The sequence below is a fragment of the Triticum urartu genome, chromosome 5 (genome assembly GCF_003073215.2).
Source record: "Triticum urartu cultivar G1812 chromosome 5, Tu2.1, whole genome shotgun sequence".
NCBI classification, from domain to species: domain Eukaryota; kingdom Viridiplantae; phylum Streptophyta; class Magnoliopsida; order Poales; family Poaceae; genus Triticum; species Triticum urartu.
Window position 1 is genome coordinate 192690549 of NC_053026.1, and position 24588 is coordinate 192715136.

At 45.1% G+C, this 24588-nt stretch overlaps 2 protein-coding genes across 5 annotated transcripts; both read left to right on the forward strand.

The window, feature by feature from the left end:
• The first annotated feature begins 1496 nt into the window (after nucleotides 1–1496).
• LOC125508369 lies at nucleotides 1497–9101 on the forward strand. 3 transcript variants are annotated; one of them, XM_048673068.1, is made up of 5 exons: nucleotides 1497–2105; nucleotides 2209–2570; nucleotides 3175–3333; nucleotides 3411–3703; nucleotides 8695–9101. In XM_048673068.1, exons 1-4 carry the CDS (start codon nucleotides 1745–1747, stop codon nucleotides 3648–3650), a joined length of 1122 nt encoding a protein of 373 aa, XP_048529025.1. In that variant the 5' UTR covers nucleotides 1497–1744; the 3' UTR covers nucleotides 3651–3703; nucleotides 8695–9101. The 3 variants fall into 3 exon arrangements, with proteins under 3 accessions (XP_048529025.1, XP_048529024.1, XP_048529023.1); XM_048673067.1 differs by having other exon boundaries at nucleotides 1498–2105; nucleotides 2209–2594; nucleotides 8573–9101; XM_048673066.1 differs by having other exon boundaries at nucleotides 1500–2105; nucleotides 2209–2594.
• A 1250-nt stretch (nucleotides 9102–10351) lies between these two features.
• On the forward strand, nucleotides 10352–19895 carry LOC125508368 (DDT domain-containing protein PTM-like). Of its 2 annotated transcripts, none has more exons than XM_048673065.1 (10): nucleotides 10352–11790; nucleotides 11905–12576; nucleotides 13574–14837; nucleotides 16319–16616; nucleotides 16711–16835; nucleotides 16929–17389; nucleotides 17516–17544; nucleotides 17668–18306; nucleotides 18388–19429; nucleotides 19495–19895. In XM_048673065.1, exons 1-9 carry the CDS (start codon nucleotides 10646–10648, stop codon nucleotides 19359–19361), a joined length of 5607 nt encoding a protein of 1868 aa, XP_048529022.1. In that variant the 5' UTR covers nucleotides 10352–10645; the 3' UTR covers nucleotides 19362–19429; nucleotides 19495–19895. The 2 variants fall into 2 exon arrangements, with proteins under 2 accessions (XP_048529022.1, XP_048529021.1); XM_048673064.1 differs by having other exon boundaries at nucleotides 10353–11790; nucleotides 19508–19895.
• Nucleotides 19896–24588: the final 4693 nt, after the last annotated feature.

Sequence of the window (24588 nt, forward strand, 5' to 3'; positions counted from 1 at the left end):
AGGGACTAGTCTACGTCGTACCTATGGTCGGCTAGGTACTGGCGCGGAATCTGGGCGCGACGACGGGCGTTCCCAAGGAGGCGGACACGGTCGCTCGCCAGGACGGGGGAACGGGTACCCGATCTGGGCTCAGATGCCACTCATTAGGAGGTGCGCATCTTACCACGACAGTGGGGGCCTGGTCTCTGAGTACCGACGACAGATGGCGACCTTGACATAGGGCCGAAAGTGTGGCGCCGCCGCCGGAGGGGAGATGAAGAAGGATGCCGACGAGGTGGAATGGCTGGTCGCGCTTCCAGACGAGGCGGACGATGACCCTGCCTCATGGTCGTGCTTGGTCTTCTTGCCAAGATGCCACTTTTCCAGAACCCCATGGCCGGTAAGGAGCGAGGTGGGCGGGGGAGCTAGGCTAGGGTTTACTATCTAGGAGGGAGGGAGCAATGGAGATGGCGAGGAAGTGGAAGTGGATGGGAAAGTGGAAGTGAAAGTCCACGATTTCGCCATAAAAAAGGACGTGGCTGGGGCGTCTGGCTGACCGGCTGGCCCCCCATCCGTGTGCATTAACTGGGGTAGGTGGGAGGTAGTTGGACGATCGACACGTGGGGCCAAGGCGGACGACGAGAGGCCGCGTGTGCATCTGCTCTCTGTCCGTTTGACCGCAAAGCCAAATCAAGTTTGCGCCCAGGATGGGGTAAGCTGGACCAGAAACGAACGTTTTTTGCGGACGAAGGTGGCGTGTTGGGACAACTCGTCTGTCCGATTGGGCCCAAACATACTGATCCCGACGGTTTGAAGTCCTGCGTTGGAGTTGGCATAAAGACCTCACCCTCATACCCCAGTAACATAATAAAGATGACTAATACCTCATCCTCAATCACATCCTCCATTTCAATATGACATCAGACCATGTTTTCGCTTGTCCTTTTTGCCGTCCTCGTCACCGGTGGTCGTAGTACCAGTTATCACTAACTAAGGTTGGCCAGGTCTAATAGCCGGATCATTGAGTCTCCTTCATGTCCGGTGAGATCAAGAACGTTGAACAAAGTTTTTTTATTATCCGGCTAATATAATAGGAAAAAACACCACACATAATATATCTACGTATTATAATGTAAATTGAGTAATTTGTGCCAGATAGAACATGAAAAATTATTCAGATTTAAATAAAAGGAAAAAAATTGTTTTTTTAATGGCCGAGTTTAAATTTCTTTGTTGCTCTCACTTGAGAGCAAAAAGAAAAACACTTTTTATTTGGAAAAATGAATATTTTAGAACGCAAATATTTTGCGAAGTTTTGTACAAAGAAATTTAAACTCGGACATTAAAAATATATATTTTTCCATGGATCACTATCTTACCTTTTTTTAAATAGAAAAATCACTATCTTACCAACCACTGTAATTGCCCTCAGTGCACTCTGGTCGGATAGCGGTCTGAAATGGGCCGCTGATATCAATCGACCATGGGATCCAACGGCCCAACTGCAGCCCTAAACCAAGTACATCGCCAACAGAACCCAACGCCTCTCCTCCTAGGGCTCCACCAGCCGCCGGCTGTCCCGAAGTGTTCCGCTCTGGCTCTGCTGCCGCCGACGGCCGGAGCAGTTCCCCAAGTCAGGATCCGACGACTCGGGGGAGCAGAAAGGAAGAAAATCCAACTGCGCGCACCCTGAACTGGGGGAGAGGACGAGGTGCCCTATGAGCGCGATTCACAATTGTCTGATGCGTGGAAGAATCAGCTTCAGATGGATCGAGGAGATGGCCTGAGCTGGGGTGGCACACAGCGCACGGGGAACAGGTACGCAACCCTAGCAACTCCTAGTAGCGAAGGTAGGAGGGCGGAGGTGCGTGGGGGAAGCTCGGCGGAAGCCGAGCGAACAGCAAAGGCGCAAATGCAGTCCAAGATCAAACGCAGAAACACACAAGGGATCACCTACTTCGGCCTCGTATGGAAGAAAAACAAGAGCGACACGAATGCTATCAACGCGGACGATGTTATCTTTGGAAGCAAGGATGGTGTTGGTTCGTCCATGAAACCAATCTGCTGTCTCTGTCGCAAGCGATATTCCCCAGACTTGATGTACATCCGGTGTGAGAGGTGCAGAAGTAAGTTGATTCCACCTTTGACCTGCCATTTTTTAAGCAAGCAATTTCTGTTTTGCGTTATCATACCGATCTTTTCCGCATCTTGATATTCTCCTGTATACAGATTGGTTCCATGGAGATGCCTTGAGACTTGAGGAGGCAAAGATTGCTGAAGTCATATCCTACAGATGCTGCAGATGTCGGAGGAGGGCAATACCGGGATGTCCTCATTCAGATGATTATTATTATAAGAGGCCTGAACCAGAACCTGTCATCCAAGAAAGTGCAGCTAATATTCCCTCAAGTGAGGAAGCTATTGGCGCAGCAGATGAAAATACATCAAGTGCTTCATTTGGTATATTCGAACAAACTGTAGAAGATATTCATGCTGATTCCTCAGTGCACATGGAAACCTTTGTGCTGGGAAGTAATCAAGAGATGAACTTTGTGGATGGTTCTTACAATTCCGCCCATCCATTCGATAAGGTAGAAATTAAGCAGGCTATGAAGGTAACACTTGTTCTACTCATAATCTAAAATTGACATGCTCAGTTTACCTAACTTAATTTTTTCCTCCATGGATTTCTGTAGGTTTTTTTTCAGAACGGAAATCATTGTTTGTCAGTAGGTCACTTTTTTTTTGCAAGTTTCAATAGCTCATTATTGTATGGTTTCAATTGAGCATAAGAAATATTTGTAGTTTTTTTGTTGCCGATTGACAATTCTTGGTCTGCATATCCTATGTCCTATTACTTCGATGTATGCCATAATTTTAAGATTTAAGTGCAACAGTAATGAAAGGTGCTTGCAGTTCTTTAGTGCATATGGCTCTAGCCCCAATATGATCATGTGTGCGTATGCGAGCAGAGTCGTTAGTATAAACTGGAAATATCTAGTGCTCTAAAAGCATTTAGCCAAGTTGGAAATCACAATGTGTGTACATTCATTTATAATGTGTGTCTACTGTCTAAATTGAAATTTGAGTGCAGTTTACTGTAAAAGTGATATTTTATAACAAACACTGGACAAGAGTTCAGTTGCAGTCCTTGATATTTTATTTTTGAAAAATCTTGGTTTATCAATTATTCAGGACGCTCGGCCATATGATGCATGCTTTGCATGGTATGCTCCTGGTAGTGGTACATGCCAGCAATTGGACCCTATGGATCCTGTGGATGATGCCCCCCTGCCAGTTCCCACAGTGGAGACCAACTTTGAGAAAGACCAAACTGCCGCACTTCACAGAGCTGTATGTGTTAGAGTCTTGTCTGCATAATTCATTCATATTGCCTTGTGATGTTTTTATCGTAAATGCACTTCTTGCAGTATGGTGGTTTTCGGGTTGTTGCTGCGGAGACTGGCTCATTATATGAGCGGATTAGACAGGGGGATTATCTCACTAATGATGAGATCATGGGGACCTTGGACAAGCTTCAGAAAATTGCTCTACACCAAATGAAGGATATTGCCAGCCATGGCGTAGTCTACTCCGAGGTCCCGACACAACCAATGCACAACGCAAGCACCTCCACCACCCGGCCATCTGATCACCAGAGTAGCCTCTAAGACTCCAGCACCAAATGTGATTGCTACAGCATCGTAATGAACTATGCTATCAAGTGAGTAAGCTTTTCTATGGTTGCCGAGAATACATGTTCAATTAATAAGTAATCTGTATCATTGAAGTAATTCCAGAACTCTAGAAACCGTGAAGAATTTATTCCATTTTTCTATTTGGATTTTAGCGAACAGGCTTTTAAATGAGATTAGTTAAGTTGGTTTGCCTTAGTTGTCTGCTATAAGATAGCTAGTTGGAGTCAGATTTCTCCTCCTGGTAGAAAGAGTTACAATGCAGTTTTTGTTAAATAAATTATTAAAATAAGTGCAGCAGCCGGTTTCACAGCAGTTGGAGCCTACTTTATCAGATCAAGTTCAAGTGCTGAACCATGAACAAATTGGTGATTTACTGCAGCCCTGTAGCCAGTTCCACTGCAGTTGGAACCTACCATATCACATCAAGTTGATTCCATCGCCTTGCCGACATGAGCAAAGCTAATAGTCCACTACTAAATTGGGGCCAACTGCAGCGTGCAGGAGGTTGTTGTGAGGGAGACGGGGGTTATAGGCTGTGTAATTGCATTGGGATCTACTAGTCTAGGGTTCATTGTTTGTTGTTTTAGGTGTATACTGCAGTCTATATGCCCTATCGGTGCAGACTGTCCATGCCAGGGGGGCCTCCCCCAACCTTTTTTAAGGAAAACTTCAAGCAAAGCCCTGTCAGTATTTTTAATTCAAACACGCATCTAATTGCGTGTTGTTTTGTGTTAAAGAAAACACCAAGAAGGCGCAAATTGCCTGCGCCCACAAACAAAAATATTGTACAAAAAGTACCAGCCTGTCTAAGAGGATCTCCAACCACAAATAGCTAATTTGGCCCCCTATATGTCCGCGGACAGCATGGGCTCACCCCTCATTTGTCCGTGTCCGCAACAGCGCTCCCCATTTCCCAACCCTCAAATACATACACAAGCATGCAACGTCGATCAATACACGTACTTCGATTCCATAGCACATAGTTCATACATAGTCTGGAGCACAGGCGGAGCTCTTGGTAGGGCGAGGTGAGGCGCTCGCCCTACCTTGATTTCCAGTGATTTGGGTTTTATGTATGCAGATCGATCGCTAAAAAAATCATGGGAGAAGAAAACCAGTGTTCTATTGGGCCGTGAGCACTGACCCACCTTATTGGGCCTTATTTAAGTCACGCATCGAGCCACCCATCCATGGATGCTCCAGTCCACAACGCTCGATCAGGGCTAGTTCCTTGGTTTGTGACCCAGCGATAGTGAGTGCACAATTCTGTAGTTGCCTTTTGTTCTATGCCAACATTTAGTACTAGTGTATGTGCTTTTTTTTTGCGAGGGACTAGTGTATGTGCTAACAGGGGTTAGTACGGAATGGTGTGCATTTTTTCTTACGTCTGCAAAGTGTTTGCCTTTTCTTGTATGCATAGAATAGATCTGTCCGAAATGTTTTTGGGCATAATATTGTAAAATTAGTGGCGATTTTACATTGTGCAATGCGACTTTCTGACTATTTAAGTATTTATTATTGATTGGTCACATTTCCGCGTGCATATGTATAGCTCTTCTACATGGAAAAACTATTTGTGTGCATTTTAGTGCGTATCGACTACTCTAGTTTTGCATCGATTTTTTTTGTGCTTTAGGGCCTGCCCCACCTAAAAAAATTCGTCCTCTGCCACTGATGTGGAGATAGCATAGGGAAGTTCATCATAATCCCTCCGTCCCAAATTACTTGTCGCAGAAATGGATGTATCTAGAACTAAAAATACGTCTAGATACATCCATTTCTATGACAAGTAATTCAGGACGGAGGGAGTACATGCCATCAGACTACCACAATAACGGCATGTTCTAATAGTTCATAACTATATATAGGCTAAAGCATAAAGTAAAGTAGGACTATAGATAGGGAAAGTTCACCGACGGCCACCCTTGCCCTTGTCGTTTTTGTCGTGGAAGTAGAGGTCGAAGGTGAATTAGGGCTAGCCACCGGTGCTGGAAGTGTTGGAGGCGGTACCAGACATATTCTTGTCCGATTTCGGGGGCCGGCCGGCGAGGGCACGAACGGCTTGGGTTTGCTCCTTTGCGAGGGCATGGGCGGCAGTCTTGCTGCTTCGCGAGGATCTGGGCACGGGTTCCTCCGCGTCCTTGTTCTCTGCGGCACGGCGCGACTCCTCAATGCCCTCTCCATGAGGGTTTTGGCGTTGATCCGGTGGTGGTGGCGCGCTTCCGACTCTTTGGAGGCCAGGGACCGCTGCTTGACGGCACGGACGACCGGATCCTCCTTGGATCCGGAGGGCGCCGGTACCGCAGCGGACAAGCAGAGGCCACGGCGTGCCTTCGCCTTCTCACGGTGGGCACACTGTGTCTCGACCTCGGAGTAACCGCCGCAGCTATCGCGTCTGCGACCATGTGCATTGCTGTCGTTGGCCTCAGACTCCGAGGCCGACGTCGGCGCTGGGACAAGCGCCCTCGGCTGGGGTTGCAACGATAGAGCGGACACATGATGCTGCAAGCTTCTGCTGGATGCGGTACCGCCGCTGGATCCGCATCTGGGCAGCTGTGACGGTGGAGCTCGGGTCTCGACCCTGGACTGGCAGAGCGCGAACCGGACAGTTATCTCCTGCTTGTCCGAGTAGGCAGCGAGTTCCTAGTCGATGCCATCATCAGATCCGTACCTGGCGGACTCAGATCCGTTGCTCACCATGCCGGAGATGACTGGAGAGGAGCGAGGCTGAGCGGAAGCGGAGTGGTCTGTTCAAAATGGCTAGGGTTACGTCCAGGGTGGCTAAAGCGTGCTGATAATGTCAAGAGAGGTCGGGGTAGACCGAACTTGACATGGGAGGAGTCTGTAAAATCTGAAGGACTGGAGTATCAGCAGAAAACTAGCCATGGATAGGGGTGCGTGGAAGCTTGCTATCCATGTGCCAGAACCATGAGTTGGTTGCGAGATCTTATTGGTTTCACCCCTAGCCTATCCCAACTTGTCTGGGATTACAAGGCTTTGTTGTTGTTGTTGTGTCGCGTCCAGGGTGGGATTGGGATGGATTTTGTGCTGTCAGGAAGGGCCAGCCTGACTAGGCGGACGCGTCCGGGCGGCCCCACATATGAGCTGGGTTTGAGGGGCGCGGAACAGCGCGGACATTTGGCCTAGGTATTGGGGGGGGGGGCAGTTGGGTGCCCTTTTTTTGGTCTGGGCCGTGTCCGGGCTGTCCGCCCGGACATACGGGGGTGGAATAGGGGCTAACAAAACAGCAAAAGAAGAAGGCTAAACTACAGCAGCCTGTTGCTTACCGTCGTGGGAAGGGGTGCCAGGTCAGCTTCCTGCACTCCTGAAGCTTGTCATTTGCCGTATGAGTGAGCTGCTGCAGCCCATAGATCTCTGAATACTGCACCAGACTTGGCGTGCAAACGAGCACCCTGTGAGCAGAGGGGAAATGGTTTCAGGCTCCTGTTCACAGAGAGGGCATGCCCGCCAGGTGACCCACTCCAACATCTGTTCTTTGCTGCAAACCAACTGAAAATCTTGCATTTCAAAGAAGCCCAGCAATGCTAATTTTGCCGCCGGAGGGGAGCTTCAGTCCGCCCATCAAAGTCTGGTGCATTCCAGGCAGATTTGGCGGAGTATAACCCAGATTCAGTTCGGCATCAGATAAAGGTATCCTCAATCTTTGGAGCGAGTTGAACGCTCCCAACAAGCTCCCTAGGTGCAAGTACTCCATAATTCCTCGTGTCACAAACCCAGCGATCATCCGCTAGATCATCTGCAACTGGTCTGATGCGCACTCCGTGCTTGCTGACTGCTGCCACCACCTCCGGAGCTAAGTCAGCAATTGATTGACCGTTGATCAAACCATCTAACCAGAACTTGGTGCCTTTTGCAATTCCCTAGAATGTCCTTTGTTGTAGCATGAAACATCACTGTGGCGTTCCTGTTGCAGTTGAGTTTAAACTGAGCCCATGGGCCTGTCGAGGCTGGTGCGCAACAGCCATGGCCACCTTAGGCGCGGCGCCCACCTCATCTTTTGCAGGTTCTTCACCCCAATGCCCCTGTACTCAATCTGTTGGCACCATGCACGACACACAGGACTCTTGACTCCTTTTCGAAAAGAAGCTGCTCTTCTTTTTTATCTATCGCCTCACACGAACCATCTGGGCACATCCACTGCCAGCAGGTTATGAATTGGAGCAGCTGACGTGATTGTTCAACTAGCACCAGTTTCCCGCCCTTTATCATCACACCTAGCTGTCCATCAATCTTGTCCAGAATCGGTTGAAAGCCCTGATAGTCTTAAACCCAAATTCGCATCCGTATGGACTCGAACCCGGGTGGTGAGATCATACATCTGCTCTTGTGCACTTTTTTGAGAGAAAATCACATCTGGACTTGGGAAAGATGGGGGTAGAATGGTCTTTCTGTGCTCTTAACTGATGGATATGCTTATACAATCCCTAAAACAAAATCGGTTCTCACGGAAGAGTTGCAATGCAATAAATTCTGTTGGCATAATGAAGAATGAGGTTGCACTTAGTGGCGAAAACAAAACTGCATTTCATATTTTACTAATTTCTCTGTGCCGCTAAAAGGTTGCTGCTTATAAGATTTTATTATATGAGGAGCTTAGTGAACACAATATTTTATTCCAATCTCTTCGTACATTGTAATTATGAACAGAAGCAATGTTTCTCTTGGTTTGCATACATGGTTATTGATGCCTATACAATAGGAATGTGATAATTCAGAAAGGTTCACTGACAATCGATACTGAAAACCACAATGTAGTCCATAGAACATCAACACACCCTATTTTGTGGAGTAAATCTATGCTGCTTTACGTTCAAATATGTTTTTACCCTATCAACATGCCCTTTTTATATATTGGTTTTTGTCTGTGTTATCAGATTGCGTGTGATCAAGGCATTGTAATTTGGACTCCAGCAAGATTCACCTCAACAATATGATATTTTTTTCTCGAAGCGGATCAATAGTATGATTTAAGCTATTCATCTGCCTTCTTTTTTAGGTGATCTCTCATCGATGCGGCTTGCTCCTTGGGGTAATACTTGAAGCAACAAAGCTGGTTTTTGTGATGATGCTTGTTAAGGAACATTTCTTATACTGACGCTGCATAACCCATACTAGCAGCCCATGCCAATATACCCCGTTTCGAGTTCCTGTCACCGATGACTAATTATCTTGGAAGTTCCTGGCTGTACCGTGTTGCTGCTGCATGTGGCGCTGTCACCACTTACCAGCATTTAAGGAGTATATCTTTTTGTTTCTTGCAAAAAAGTTAAGGAGTTTGTTTTTCTTTTTGAAAAAATTTAAGGAGTACATTTTTGGCCTTTATGACCATGATTGCTGCAAGCTGGCATGCTCTGTGGACCGTTGTCAACTTCTTCAGTTATATACATGTTCTTGGTCGTCTTACTAGGCATGTACGTTGTGCATTCCTTGTTGTGCTCGTGGAAATACATCGTGCACCCCAAAATACCAGAGTTTGTTTGTTTATAAACAAAATTTAAGAAACCGAGCCGTGTGAAATAAACGCCGAGCCTCTTGCTGTGGGACAGACTGGTAAGTACTGTACTTATGATCTAAAGAGGCATGTCCTGAATAGGAAACGATTTGCACCAGCAGGCTAGCACTAGATTGATCTATGTGAGGAATGATGGGTCGTATAGTGCCCACCCATTCATGGTGACTTTTTGTACTACAAAATTCTGCATCAGTTGATAAAGAGTCGGGCGTGAATTCTTTTCGATTGTACCGCGCCGATGCGAAGTTTCGGATCAACCCTTTATGAACAGTGCGCGTGATAACGCGGCGTGTACAACAAACATGTTGCTGGTACGCGATAAGCAAAGCAGCTGAGAGCAGAGCACAGGCCCAAGCAGAACTGCAACTAGGCGTGCGTGCGTGTGTGTGTGGCAGTCGCTGGCACGCCACGACCAGTCTACCCGTAAAAACCTGGACTCCTGGAGGAGCAGGTCAAGCCCGGTACTTGGCGCGCGCCAACCGTTGGCCCGGCCTCCCCCTAGCCCTACCTCTACCCCGAGCGAGCAGTGCACCACCCCCCTTCCTCCCCTGACACCCACGGCGACTCCCTCCACCGTTTTGAATTTGAAAAAAGTGCAGCGCCACCCCGCCTCCATCCTGCTCGCTCGCGTCGCCGGGGGAACGAGATCGAGCGGCCGTCCGTCGTACCACTGCCGCTGCCCTCCCGCTTGCCCGGTTGAGCCGAGCCAGGCGGGCTGGACGGACACGACGAGGGGACCTGCCACGCACGCGGTTCCCCCTACCCGTCCATCCGCACCGGGTCGCGCCCGCCATCCGCCTGCCCCTCGTGTGCGTGGCCCCGCCCCTCACTCCCACCGCCCGCGTGGCCCCACCTCGCGTCACGTGGATCCGGCTCCGGCAGCGCGAGTAACCCGACCCGCGCAAGGCGACACGGACCGGAGTGACGCGACGCGAGCCCGAGTGCGGCCTTGCCCTTGCCTTCCCCTCCTCGTGCTCGCTCGCCTCGCCTCGCCTGTGCAGTTCTCGCTCTCCCTTTCCTTTTCCTCAACCCCTTCCCTTCCCTGCCCTGCCCTCCTCGCCCATTCCTCATCTGCTCCTCGCCTCCACCCCACCTCCTCCTCCTCCTCCTCGCCTCCCGCCGCCCCCGTCCCCGTCCCCTGCCCCGCCCCCGCCGCCGCGCAGCCCTGCGAACCCCCGCCGCCGATCGACTCCCGACCGCCCGATTCGCCGCTGTTCCTCGCGCCGGGCCTTGGGCTGTCACGCCGCCGCCAGCGCGTCGCGAGGTTCAGCGGACTCTCCAGATTCGCATCTAACCACACCCGGCCACTCCGTGAGCCCGTCCCTCCGGGAATTCTGCCGGAATCTCGCCCGGGGCGCTCGCGATTCGCGGCGCGGATGCTTGTCTAGGCAGGCGCCGCGCCACTCGGTTCGCTAGGGTTTTCGCGTCCGATGCTATGGACCCCGCGGCGGCTCAGCCCCGGGAAGCTGCTGATCGGACGCCTGCCGAGGACCCTCCCGCCGTCGCCCCGTCCGCGGCGCCACTTGCTGACGAGGTGATGGAAGAGATCGCGGAGGCCAGCGCGGCGGCGAGACTGGGAGAAGAAGAACCCCCTTCTGCGGCGCCCGTGGCCGTCACGAGTGAGGCCAAGGCGGAGGAGACGGCTGGAGGCACCACAACGGAGCAACCGAGTATCGTCTTGGCCTTGGTGAGTGAGGGGAAGATGGATGTGGACGATTGCTGCACGGGGGACGCAGATCATGCTGCGGCCCCTGTGGCCAGCGAAACGAAGACTGTGGTAGATGGCATCACCATTCAGGAGCAAGAGCATGCTCTGGCAACTGAGGTGAAGATGGAGGAAGAGGATCAACAGCCCACCCAACCTGCTGGTGCCCGTCAGGTGAAAGAGGAGGAGGGGGAATGCTTGGTGGGCCGCTACATCAGCCAGACTGCTGCTGATGGTACAAGGATTCGTCTTGGGAAGGTTGCATCATACGACACCAGCATTGGGACCTACAGCGTGGTGTTTGAGGATGGACAGAGTGAGGAGCTGGGGCATCCTCAGCTCCAGGAGTTACTCATGACTGAGGAAAATGGTGCATCTGGCATGAAAGTCAGCTGCAGGAAGAGGAAGCTGGACCTGGTCGTTTCATCAGGGACTGCCACGGTGCTCAATGGTCCGCCAACTACTAGACAGAAGGTTGATGCATGTCAAATGCCTGATGCATCCCAGCAAAGTGGATCTGTCTCAGATGTATCAGAGGATGTGGAATCTTCCAGCAATTCATCAGATTCTACTAAAGAATTGGCAATTGTGCCGTGCCTGCCAGTTCAGGGCCCAGAGTTGCCTCCGTCATCAGGCGACATTGATGTGCCGGGGGAGTCCATTAGTCACCTCTTTTCTGTTTATAACTTCCTCCGTTCATTCAGTGTGCAGCTGTTCCTCAGTCCATTTGGCATGGATGATTTTGTTGCATCCATTAATTGCTCTGTGCAGAGTACATTGTTCGATGCTGTACATGTCTCGCTGCTGCGGGCGCTGAGGCGGCAGCTTGAGACTAAATCCTCTGAAGGATCAGAGCTTGCTTCAAATTGCTTGAAGTATGTAACCTATCAACCCTCCATTTAGTGGAATCATTATCATTTTAGTGAATCTTGTGTCCTTTTACTTCAATACTGATTTTGTTTCTGTCAATTTTCCTCAAATATTTGCAGGTATCTAGATTGGTCATTGCTAGATGCACTGACTTGGCCAACTTTGTTACTGGAGTACCTCTATGTAATGGGTTGCATCAAGAGTCTAGGGGGGAAGAGTTTTGCTCGAAGCCTCTTGGCCCTTGAATATTATAAGCTTCCTGTTACCATGAAGCTTAGGGTCCTCCAAATACTCTGTGATCATGCCATTGATTCTGAAGAACTCAAAACTGAGCTGGAGGCACGGGAGGCCTATAATGAGGAACTGGAATATGAGATGGATTCAAGTAATTTCTCAGAGGCTGGATCACGAGTAGTCCTGACTAGGCCCTCAAGGGTTTCTGCTTGCAAAAAGATTGAAGATTCCCAGAATCTGGAAGCTGCTCCAAATGTAACAAGTCCAGAAGCTGTTGTAGCAAATGCATCCCTGGATGGCAACAGTGATGATTGCCGAATATGTGGAATGGATGGGACTCTTGTATGCTGTGATGGCTGCCCATGGGCATATCACTCAAGATGTATTGGTCTGAACAAAGCATTTCTGCCCCAGGGACTTTGGTTCTGTCCAGAATGTGTGGTTAACAAGCTTGGGCCAACATCTTCAAGGATAGAGCGTGGGGCAAGAGGAGCTCAAATGTTTGGCATTGACATGTGTGAGAGACTCTTCCTGGGATCCTGCAACTATCTGCTTGTGTAAGTTCTTGCATCTCAATCCTGCATTATTTGGTGTTTACTAGTGATCCAAGAAATAGAGCGATTATCCTAATTAGCTGCCATTTAGAACTTGCTGGTTGTTTCCGTTTCTTTGGATGACAGGCTTGCTCTTTGCGCTTATTGGGTTCGACGAAGCAGTTTTTTTTCCTTGTAAAGCTCGGGCCATTCTTTTGGAAACGGTGTTATTTTTTTTACATATTTTCTGCCACATATGGAGGCCCCCCTATGGACTCCACTACTTTTCCAACATTGTGGATCATCGAGGCGCCAGATTTCCCTCTGCGGCCCACGAACACAGTGTTGTATTTTCATAGATACAGAGGGTGGTTCTACTTGTGAGAGTTCTTCCGGTGGAGGGGAACCTTCTACTAGAAACCCTTCCCCGTCCCCTACGTTGCTAGTTGATAGGCATAGAACAATGGAATCTCTGGGGCACATTTTCTCATTCACTCTGCATAGCCAGCCCTACATCGATAAATACTGCTATTAATGTTGAATTCTACAGTACTCCCTCTGTAAACTAATATAAGAGTGTTTAGATCACTACTTTAGTATTCTAAACGCTCTTATATTAGTTTATGGAGGAAGTACATGTTTCTGTTTTTTTTTTTGGGGGGGGGGTCTGAAATAAGGGCAAACATGTGAGCTGTATAAGGTTAGGCGGAACTTAATTAATGTAGGGAAAACCATATTCTATTGGACCTGATAACCACAGTTATTAATTTAAGGACAGCAAGTCTTCTACTATCATATGCCCTTCTCAATCTCATGTAGTTCAGCCATTTGTTTCGTCTTTCCCCTTTGTCAATTCTGCTTTTGCACCTGTTCACAGCTGACTCCTGATCCGTATTTTTTTTAGTGCGTAGCCGTAGTTTGAGTGCTACCCCATAAATACCAGCCTTTTTCTCTGGCCTGTACCTGGAAATATATTTCTGTCCTAAATTTTCTTTAATGGTAATTCTGTCAAATAATGCAGGACTGGAACATCTTCGAATGCAGAGTCTTATGCAAGTTATTACAATCAGTATGATGTTGTCAAGGTCATCCAAGTACTTGCCCTTTCAGATGCATATACAGCTATATGTAGGAGAATAACAGAGTACTGGCCCCACCTGCTAGATGTATTTCAGAACGAGAGGTCAAAATTAGGTAAAAATACTGATGCAAGCTATGCTCTACAATGCAATACGTTGCTGAGTGCTACTCCAAATGAAGCAGTAGATGGAAGTGTCCGTTCAATCTTAAAAGATGGTGGTGAGAGTAAAACAGCAGTATTTTCTGAAGTAGATGTGCAGCACAAATTTGTGGCTAATCAATTTACAGTGTGCTCTGCCGATCAACTGGAGGAACAAAACATGGTGACTAGTGTAGATGGTACTGAGAACAACAACCTACAAACTTCTTTAGCTCAGAATGACGTACATACTACACCAATCAATGGAGCTTTTGGATCCTCGGGGTCATCATCAGTTTCTCATCAGAATGGGTCCATGGTAGCTGGTTTGTCTAACATAACACATGCACAGCCAGCATATCCGTTAATTCGTACAGACTTGTCCACCTCCTTTTCAGGGATGAAAGATAATGCCATGTCCAGAGAAGATATTGGGAGCGCCATTTCTGTGAAGGCAGACTCATCTTCTGCATCTCAAAATAAACATCCCTTTGGAAATGTGATTGGTGGCAAGGCAGCTAAATTGTCATCATTTAAACCTCAGGCTTACATGAATCTTTACAATCATGGCAATATCGCAGCATCTGCTGCCGCTAATCTAGCTGTTCTTACATCAGATGAAGGAAAAGTTGCAGCATCTCAAGTCATCACAAATCCAAGGAAGAAAATGGCTGCTGACTGCGCTCTACAAGTGAAAGCATTTTCCTCAGCAGCCGCTCAATTTGTTTGGCCATGTACTGAAAAGAAGGTTATGGAAGTCCCAAGAGATAGATGTGGCTGGTGCCTTGCCTGTAAAAGTTCGGCAATTGGAAATAAAAAGGCTTGTTTTCTTAATTTAGCCACTGCAAATGCTTCCAAAGGATCTGCTCGAATTTTTAGTGCCATGCATGTAATCAAAGGTTCTGAGAGCCATTTCTCCAGCATCGTTGCTTATCTGACCAACATGGAGGAGAGTTTACGTGGCCTGTTAGTTGGTTCCCTACAAGACATGCAGCAGAGACAACAATGGCATAAACAGCTACAAGAAGCTTCCAACTGCAGAACTATAATACCCCTCTTGCTTGAAGTGAGTTCAAGGATTCAAACTAATTTTTAAGTATCCTTGATAATTGTCAGTAATACTTTGAAGAACAGAATTGTTGGTTTACCACTTTATTTGTGCATATTTAGGGACACACTAGTTAATAGTCACGTCATCACGTGGAATGTAGTTTTACTTTCCTGCAAAAAAAAATCTAGTGTTACTTAAAAAATCAGGAAACATAGTTAATGCAGCATTTAGTCTCTACGTGTTTCAATCGTGTCTTCATTACAGGCGTATTTTCTGGGGAAGGGACCAACTCTGAATTGCAGCCCTTGACCCACCTTGACCCAATGAAGGGATGGTCAAGACCTCGCAGCTTTCAAATACACAATAAGGCTGGTCATAGTGGGAGTAACTTAGCTAGTAACATATGTTACTGTAACATAACACACCCAATGCAAATGAGTCTACATCTAAGTAAATGAAGGCTTGCATGATAGAAACATAGACTAGTAACATATGCATGTTACTAGTCTAAGTTACTTCCCACTATGACCAGCCTAAGATCACTGAGCCTTCAAATACCCAACCACCTCGCAGCTACAGTGATACCAAGCAATTCCGCGTTCACTGGCGAGGGCCGCGAGGCACACAACCACACTCTTAACCTTAATAACAACCTGGCGGAGGATTTCACCATGCCATATACACCTCGGTCTCCTGTAATAATGCCACGAGAACTGTTCTCGTATTCTTTTTCTTGGGTCGGTCGAGATCCACCACACAAAATCTTTCCATCTATAGCTTGAATTTGAACTCATACTTTATATGAGTATTTATAGGTTTTCTTCAATTGTTTGAGATTGCAGAAATTGCATGGATAACTCGATAATATATTTAGATGGAGTCTGCCTCTCCTTCTATTTTTGTATTTCTAGTTGGATTCAAGGGCTAAGATACTGTACTTTCTGCAACTTTACTAAGTTTTGGTCCATCCTAAAGAAAAATATGGTTATGGGAGCTAGTCTTGAAGAAAGGACATGAACAAGTGTGGTTATCAATAGCAGACTGGGGGGAGGGTTTCTGCAATGGTAGCAAATAGAGGTGATATACAGGGTTAACATAACTAGGCATATTTCTAGAAACAAAGTAACTCAATCTAAAAGGTATATTCCAATAAAAGCTGATATGAATATGTTATTATATGACGCAACTACGCAAGTAAAAAGCAGAAAAGTGTGGGTGGCAATTTCGTCAAGCGCTTCATGGCTCAGCGCTGGATAATCGGAAGTGCTAAATGGAAAGGTCTTTATTAGGCAAAATAAAATAATATGGAAAATATAATGGCATATTTAGTGCTGTTACATTCGGGCTAGTATCACTTGCTTCTGTGAATCAAGTTGGGTACACAATAATAGCTGTAACATAATGTTGAGAGCCCTGCAGAAATTATTGCATTAAATAGCAGTAGAAAACAAAATATATTTGTTATCTAATAAAAAGTTGCTACATTTCGTGTGCAGTTGGAGAGCAATATTCGTGGGATAGCATTTTCTGCAAGCTGGTTGAAGCTAATGGATGATTGGCCTGTGAAATCTCCTGGTGTATCTGCTGGACCATCCCGTTCTGCAGCATACCAAAAACGTGGAACTGGTGGAAGGCGGGGCAGAAAACGTTTGTTGGCATCTGAATCTTCTACTGTTACTGATGATGACAAGAGCTGGAAAGAGGTGAATTGGTGGAATGGAGGAAATATTTCTAAATGTATTTTGCAGAAGGGGGTTCTTCCAAGTTCGGCCGTAAGAAAAGCTGCTCGTCAAGGTACTGCTCATCTTTGGCTATTGTTATGACTATCATTCCATACTCTGTTTGCATTGAGGGTAAGAATAAATTGACATGTTATGTTGCTCAATAGGTGGTAAAAGAAAGATAGCAGGTCTATCTTATCATGAAACTTCCAATTTTCCAAGACGAACTCGACAATTTGCTTGGCGAGCATGTGTTGGGTTAAGCCATAATTCATCTCAACTTGCTCTGCAGGTTAGCATCTTGAACATGATTCCTAATGTTTAAAAGAGTTACTCTGACTTAAATTAACAATGATCCTAATATATATATATATATACATCTCAGGTTAGATACCTTGACGCTCATATAAAATGGAAGGAATTCATCCCTCCAGACCAAATTCCTTCAGATGGAAAAAGTTCTGATGCTGACCATTCTGCTTTCAGAAACGCAGTGGTTTGTGATAAAAAAGTAGTCGATGGAAACATAAGGTATGCACTGAAGTTTTCAAACCAGAAGCATCTTCCTGTGCGTGTAACCAAGAATATCTTAGAAGCAGAAGATAATCAGGATGAGAATGGCAAATTGTGGTTTTCTGAAATCCATGTCCCACTGTATTTAGTAAGGGATTTTGAGCAGAAAGCTGGGGTTAGCTCCTCGCCTAGTCCAGGAATCATAATCTCTAATAGTTTCACAAATTTCTACCAAAGACGAGTAAAGGCAACCATCGGAGATATCTTTTTCTATCTCTTTCACAAGGGAGATGTATATACCTGCTCCTCATGCGAGAAGGATGTGGCCTTCAGGTGTCCTCTTCTTCACATCTCTGTTGCGCTCATTCAATTATTCTTTTCTTGTCACTGCAAAAAAAAAAATCTTGTATAGCAACCGATTTTCTTCACTTCTCATATGTGTTTTGTTGGATGATGTAGGGATGCCGTAAAGTGTAGCTCTTGTGAAGGTATGTACCAGTTTATTGGCATGTTCTTAAAGTTTTTTCCCCTCTCATGTGTGGTTATACCTAGCCAATATCTAAGCTGTCCAATACCAAGTCACAGTATTGATAACCACCAATATTTTGCAGGCAATTGCCATAAAGAGTGCACATCAGGATCTGTTGGAAGCAAAGGAGGCAATACTGCTCCGAATTTGATGTGCAAGTTATGCTTTCAGAAGCGTAATCTCACCCAGACCAAGACAAATGCAAATTCTGCCTTGTCTCAACAAAAGAGTAATGGCCAACTGCCAGCGACTGCTCCCAAAATAATCTTCACGGTTCGTTCTGCCCATTCTTCTGAACCAGCCATGAATGTCGCGGCTAAGGTTGAAGCTCAGCCAGTTGCAAAGGTGGAAACTCAGCCAACAAAGGTGGAAACCCAGACAGTAATGAAGGTGGAAACCCAGCCAATACCAAAGGCAGAATCTGGACCTGTTACAAATGTGGCAACTCAAAATATTGCAGGGGTGCAGGTTCAGCCTAAGGCTAAAACTAAAAAACCGAAGACAGAAAAGCCAAAAAAACCTAAAAAAGTTCAGGTTATCACATACTTTGGTCTTGTTTGGAGGAAACATAAGAATGACACTGGTGGAGAAGATTTCAGGGCCAATGATGTAATCCTAAAAAGCAAGGATGGTATAGGTTCTTCAATAAAACCAGCCTGCTGTCTCTGTAACAAACCTTACAGTCCAGATTTCATGTATGTCCGCTGTGAGAGGTGCCAAAGTAAGTATGTTTCTCATTATTGTTGCTTTTTAGGATTATCTTTTATTTTCTTTTAACATCTTGGTATCCTCCTGCATACAGAGTGGTTTCATGGTGATGCCTTGCAGCTTGAGGAAGAAAGAATAACTGAAGTGGTTCAATACCGATGCTGTAGATGCCGAAGGAGAGCCATACCACAATGCCCTCATTCAGATGATTATAGGGAGCCTGAACCAGAAGTCAGTGAACAAACAGCTACTATGTCATCACAATCAACTATGCTCTCTGGTGAGGAGACTTTTGCTATAGCAGTTCAAGATCCACTGCTTGCTTCATATGGAATAGTTGAACCGATTGGGGAGGAGTCAATGAATGCTGATTTGTCAATGAACATGGGAAGCCTTGTGCCAGGAAGTAATCAGAAGTTGTCCATAAGAAGGGCACAAGTTAAGAATTCTGAATACCTTGATCAAGCTGGAACATCAGTGAATGGGTATTATGTTCAGAACCAAACTCCAGGGGATGCAAACATTAATTTCAGTCATATGAATGAATTTTCCATGTCAGAGGCTGATGGTGTGGACGCTTCGGAGCTATTGGGGTGGGATTTTACCCAAGGAAACGGATATGCTGTTGGTCCTGATCAGGGCACTAATTCCCAGTGGAATGACACTAGCGGTGGCAGCATTGTGGCTGAGGAATATGAACCACAGACCTATTTCTCATTCACAGAGTTGCTCGAAGCTGATGATACACAGTTTGATAACACATTCGGGATGTCTACTGGTCTGCAAGATGATGGTAACTTTGCAGGAAGCTTTGATCAGCAAGGGGCTAGTTTTGATGAATTGACTTTCATGGTAGAAGAAGAGTCTTCAAATATGCACTTCCCAGCAAATGATCCATCCATTGGCGAGTTAGTGTGCCACAAGTGCAAGGATCCTCAACAGCCACCTGATCTCAAATGTTCTTCCTGTGGCCTGCGTGTACACCATCAGTGCTCACCCTGGCAGGAAAGTGGACAGCCTGGTGACAGTGCCAATTGGAGGTGTGGTACTTGTCGGGAGTGGCAATGATGAGCTTTCAACTTTATTACATTGGTTACCCGAGTGCCCGGAGCAAATGCTGCCGATTGTTATGGCAGGTAAGCTTCCATCTGATGACTGCATTATTGCTACAAACAAGAATTGGGTTTACTGTGCTGACCAGTCTTTCTATTTAGGTGGAATGTATATCCCATGAAGGGTGCTGGGGAATATCAATGGAATTTTTTTCAATCTAGCTGTTGGTATGTGGTGATGGCGATCCTGTGGAACTGAAGTCGGCGTTGGTTACTGGACATAATCTTAATCATCAGAAAGTTAGACTAGTTATACCGTCTGTGCGAAGTTGACATTGTACATACTAAAGGATGGGTCTCCGGTGGCCGTTTTCCATTCTTTAGGTGGTTTATTTAGGGGGAGAGTTATAGAACTAGTGCTGTTAGCAGCAGGTCATATGGGACTAGAAAGCCAGGTTCCTTTCTGTGTGTCCTCTTGCATTCTCTCTGTTCTTCTGTTTACCAGATAGAAGTGCCTCTTTCACTCTTCGTTAGAGTGGCTGTTGTTATCCTTGATATCTTGTCAGCCATGTTAAAATGCTTACTCATCTCCATGCCTCTTGCGCTTGCTCGTGCGAACGTGCGGCAGAAGAGGAAAGTGGAGAAGTGGGGCATTTAGTGTGTGCTATTGACTCCGGAAATCGCTATCCGTTGTGCCTATGCCTAGTTTTCCCTCATCAAGTTGGATTTTTTTTCCATGTTTGCCACGTAGTGTGAGTATGCCTAGCCAAAATGACTTTCTACGTTTACAAAATACCATTACGAAATGCCCTACAACTCCACTTAGGGCCTACAAGAAAATAAGATTGAGAAAACTCAAGAACTCCACGTGCATGAATAAGAAAAGAAAAGGAAGTTATTTTTATAAACCGTTAGGTGAACCATGGGTTTTGTTCAGGGGAGTAAACTTGAAAATGCCAACTGGAGGCTCAGCTTCATGGAGGCCTTAATTTGAAAACTTCAAATTCAAACTTTTCATTTTTCAAAAATTCTGAAAAAAACCCACATATACATAGACATAATGTACATGTGTGTAAATTTTCAGGTCTAAATATGTTAAAATGAGAGCTACACAAAAGGAAAACAAACCCGTGACTTTTTAACATATATGTACTGTTCATCCTCAAAGCCCATGTTTTTTCGCGCAGCTGGCAATTCAAGGTTTTTTATCCTGAATCTTTGTATGCATGTGCATTTATTTTAGAAGTTTTTGAAACTAATTTTTTTGATTTCATAAAAAAATTAAGGCCTCTGTGGAGCTGAGTCTTCAAAATGCCCTATTCGAGTAAACTTGCCTTTTAATTTTAATAAGGAATAATACAGAAAAGTGCCTTATTCAACATGGACGAGAGAAGTTTTAACTTACCCAACTCAACACAACTTCAACTTACTCTTTGTCTCATTGCTCGTTCCCAACCCTTAGCCGATGCCGTTGTCAAAGGTCTCCTCCGCGCCACCACCTCGGTCCTCCACCATCTCTTAGTTCGGCGACAAAAGGAGTGGGTACCCTTTGTTTTTTTTCTTTTACTTAGCTTTTGTTTCCCCGGTGGCATCAACGAGGTGGTGGCGGCGATGGCATGTTGAAATAAGATCTCTGACTGCATAAAACAACGACATCCACAAAAGAAAAACTATTATAGCCAACAATGGTTATTTCAAATTTGGCTAAAGAGTGAAAAAGGGTGAAAAAGGCAAAGGGGTGAAAAAGACAAAGTATAGGGCTAACGCAGTTGGCACCCATATCAAAGAAATCTAGAAGATCAGATATGTGCACGCCTTGTGATATCTTTGACAACATAACATTTTATGTTACTTGATGTGGGGAGTCATGTGGGGAGGCCGATGGCTGAGAAGGGACATGAAGTTAGCGGCACCCATGTTTAGAGTGGTGGAAGGCGACAAAACCCACATGTTGGCACCCCTTCTGTGATATGGATGACAATGGGGATTGAAAAGAGATGGTAAGAGAGAGATATGTAAAAAAACAAACTTGGGGTGGGAGGGGTCAAACAGAAGGTTGGACCGGTTGTATCGTTTGAAGTGTTAGGAAGTGTGCGTGGGACAACGAGAATTTGCTTGAAAACTTGTTCTGAATCGCCTAAAAATTAAGTATGTTGCACAAAAATGTACCAACTTTCGTCCCAGCTAACAAAACCATAAGAAAAAAATACACTATCAAAACTACGCATTTAAAGTTATCCTAAAGCAACCACATCCAGAAAAGAAAAACTATCATAATTATCAATGGTTATTTCGAATTTGGCTACATAACCAAGGATCTACTACGAACTTACCTACTACATTGCATTGATAAAATGGTGGCATAAATAGAGGATAGGGCTAGCACAATCAGCACCCGTATCAAAGAAACCTAGAAATCAGATCCGTGCATGCCTTGTGAGATTTGCGACGACATAAGAAAATTAGCGTCGTTAGATGCGGGGATGCCGATGGATGCGACTGAGAAGGGACATGGAGTCGGTGACACCGATGTTTAGAGTGGTGGAAGACAATGAAATCTACAGGTTGGTGCCGCTTTCATGATAGGGATGACGGTGAAGATTGGAAAGATATGGTAAGAGAGAAAGATGAAAAAGCAGAAACAGAACTTGGGGTGGGGTCAACTATAAAAGATAAAAAGGTTGGGCCTATTGTCTCGTTTGAAGTGTTGGGAAGTGTGTGTGGGACAATGAGAATTTGCTCGAAAACTTACTGTTCTAGATCGCCTCAAAATTTAGTATGTTGCAGAAAAACATACCAACTTTAGTCTGAGGCTAACAAGACCATATATTTCTAACAAAAGAAATCACCATCGAAATAAGAAAAACAATATGCTATCAAAACTACAAAACTACGTGTTTTAAGTTTTCCTAAAACAACCACAACCAGAAAATAAGAATTAACATAACATCAAACATTATTTCAAATTTGACCAAAGAACGGGTTTGATAAGAACTTACCTACTTCATTGCATCGGCAAAAGGAGGACATAGATAGAGGATAGGGCAAGCACAATCAGCATCCGTATCAAAGAAACATGATTCATGCACGTCTTGGATATGTGTGATGACATACGCAAATTAGCATCACCAGATGTGAGGAGGCTGATGGATGCGGCCGAGAAGGGAAGTGGAGTCGGTGGCACCCATGTTTAGAGTGGTGGAAGGCGACATAATTACAGGTTGGCCCTGATTTTTTGATATGGATGATGGTGGAGATTAGAAAGAGATGGTAAGAGAGAAAGATGCGAAAAAGAAATAACACTCGTGGTGGGAGGAGACAAACTATAAAAGATAAGAAGGCTGGACCGGTTGTCTAGTTTGAAGTGTTGTGAAGTGTGTGTGTGGGATAATGAGAATTTGCTCGAAAACTTGTAGTTCTCGATCGACTCAAAATTTAGTATGACGCACAAATCTTCGGAGGCTAACAAAACCATATATTTCTAATATAGGAAATCACCATCGACATAAGAAAAACAATGTACTATCAACACTACGTATTTTATGTTTTTCTAAAACAACCATATCTATGAACTAAAAAAATCTAAGGATTAGTAGTTCTTTTTCAAAATAAATTTCTAAAAAGTAAATACTAATATAACTATCAATGGGCATTTCAAATTTGGTTAAAGAACCACATATCTGGTAAGAACTTACCTACTTCATTGCATTGGCAAAAGGGTGACATAGATAGAGGATAGCCCTAGGACAATCAACACATGTTTCAAAGAAACCTACAAATCAGATCCGTGCTTTCCTTGTGAGATCTATGATGGCATAAAAAATTAACCTCGCTAGGTGTGGGGAGGCCGATGGATGCGACTGAGAAGGAACATGGAGTTGGCACCGCCTATGTCTAGAGTGATGGAAGGAAACAAAATCTACATGTTGACACCACTTTGACGATTGGGATGAAGGTGGGGATTGGAAGGATATGGTAAGATAGAAAGATGCAAAAAAGAAACAAAACTTAGGCTGGGAGGGGTTCAACTATAAAAGATAAGAAGGCTAGAATGGTTGTCTTGTTTGAAGTGTTGGGAAGTGTGTGTGGGACAATAAGAATTTGGTCAAAAACTTACTATTATGGATAACCTCAAATTTTGATATGTTGAAGAAAAATACACCAGCTTTAGTGTGAGGCTAACAAGACCACATATTTATAACAAAATAATCGCCATCCACATTAGAAAAAAATATACTATCAAAACTACGTATTTTAAGTTTTCCTGAAATTACCACATCCACAAAAGTAAAACTAATATATCAATTAATGGTTATTTCAAATTTGGCTAAAGAACCACATATCTGGTAAGAACTTACCTACTTCGTTGAATCGACAGAAGGATGACATAGATAAAGCCATAAAGGATAGGGCTAGCACAATAGGGACCGTATCAAAGAAATACAGAAACTAGATCTATGCACACCTTGTGAGATTTGTGACGACACAAGAAAATTAGCATCACCAGGTGTGGGGAGGCCGATGGACGCGTATGAGAAGGGAAATGGAGTCGGCGGCGTACATGTTTTGAGTGCTGATCTACAGGTTGGTGCCGCTTTTGTTATAGGGATCACGATAGGGATTGAAAAGAGATGGTAAGAGAGAAATATGCAATAAAAGAAACAAAACTTGGGGTGGGAGGGATCCAACTATAAAAGATAAGAAAGATGGACCGGTTGTCTCACTTGAAGTGTTGGGAAGTGTATGTAGAACAATGCAAATTTTCTCAAAAACTTACTATTCTGGATCACCTCAAAATTTTGTATACTGCACAAAAATATGCCAAATTTTGTCCAAGGCTAACAAAACCATATCTTTCATACAAAAGAAATCACCATCAAAAGTATGTATTTTAATTTCTCCTAAAATGACCACATCCACAAAAGAAAAATTGATACAAATATCAATGGTTATTTCAAAGTTGGCTAAAGAACCATGGATCTGATAAGAACATACCTAGTTACTTGCATCGGCAAAAGGATGTCATAGATAGAGGATAGGGCAAGCACAACCGACGTATCAAAGAAACTTGGAAACCAGATGCGTGTACGCCTTGTGAGATCCGTGACAACATAAGAAAATTAGCATCACCAGATGTGGGAAGCCTGATGGATGCGGCTAAGAAGGGGCATGGATTCGGTGGTGCCCATGTTTAGAATGGTGGAAGGCGGCGAAATCTACAGGTTTGCAGCGCTCTCATGATA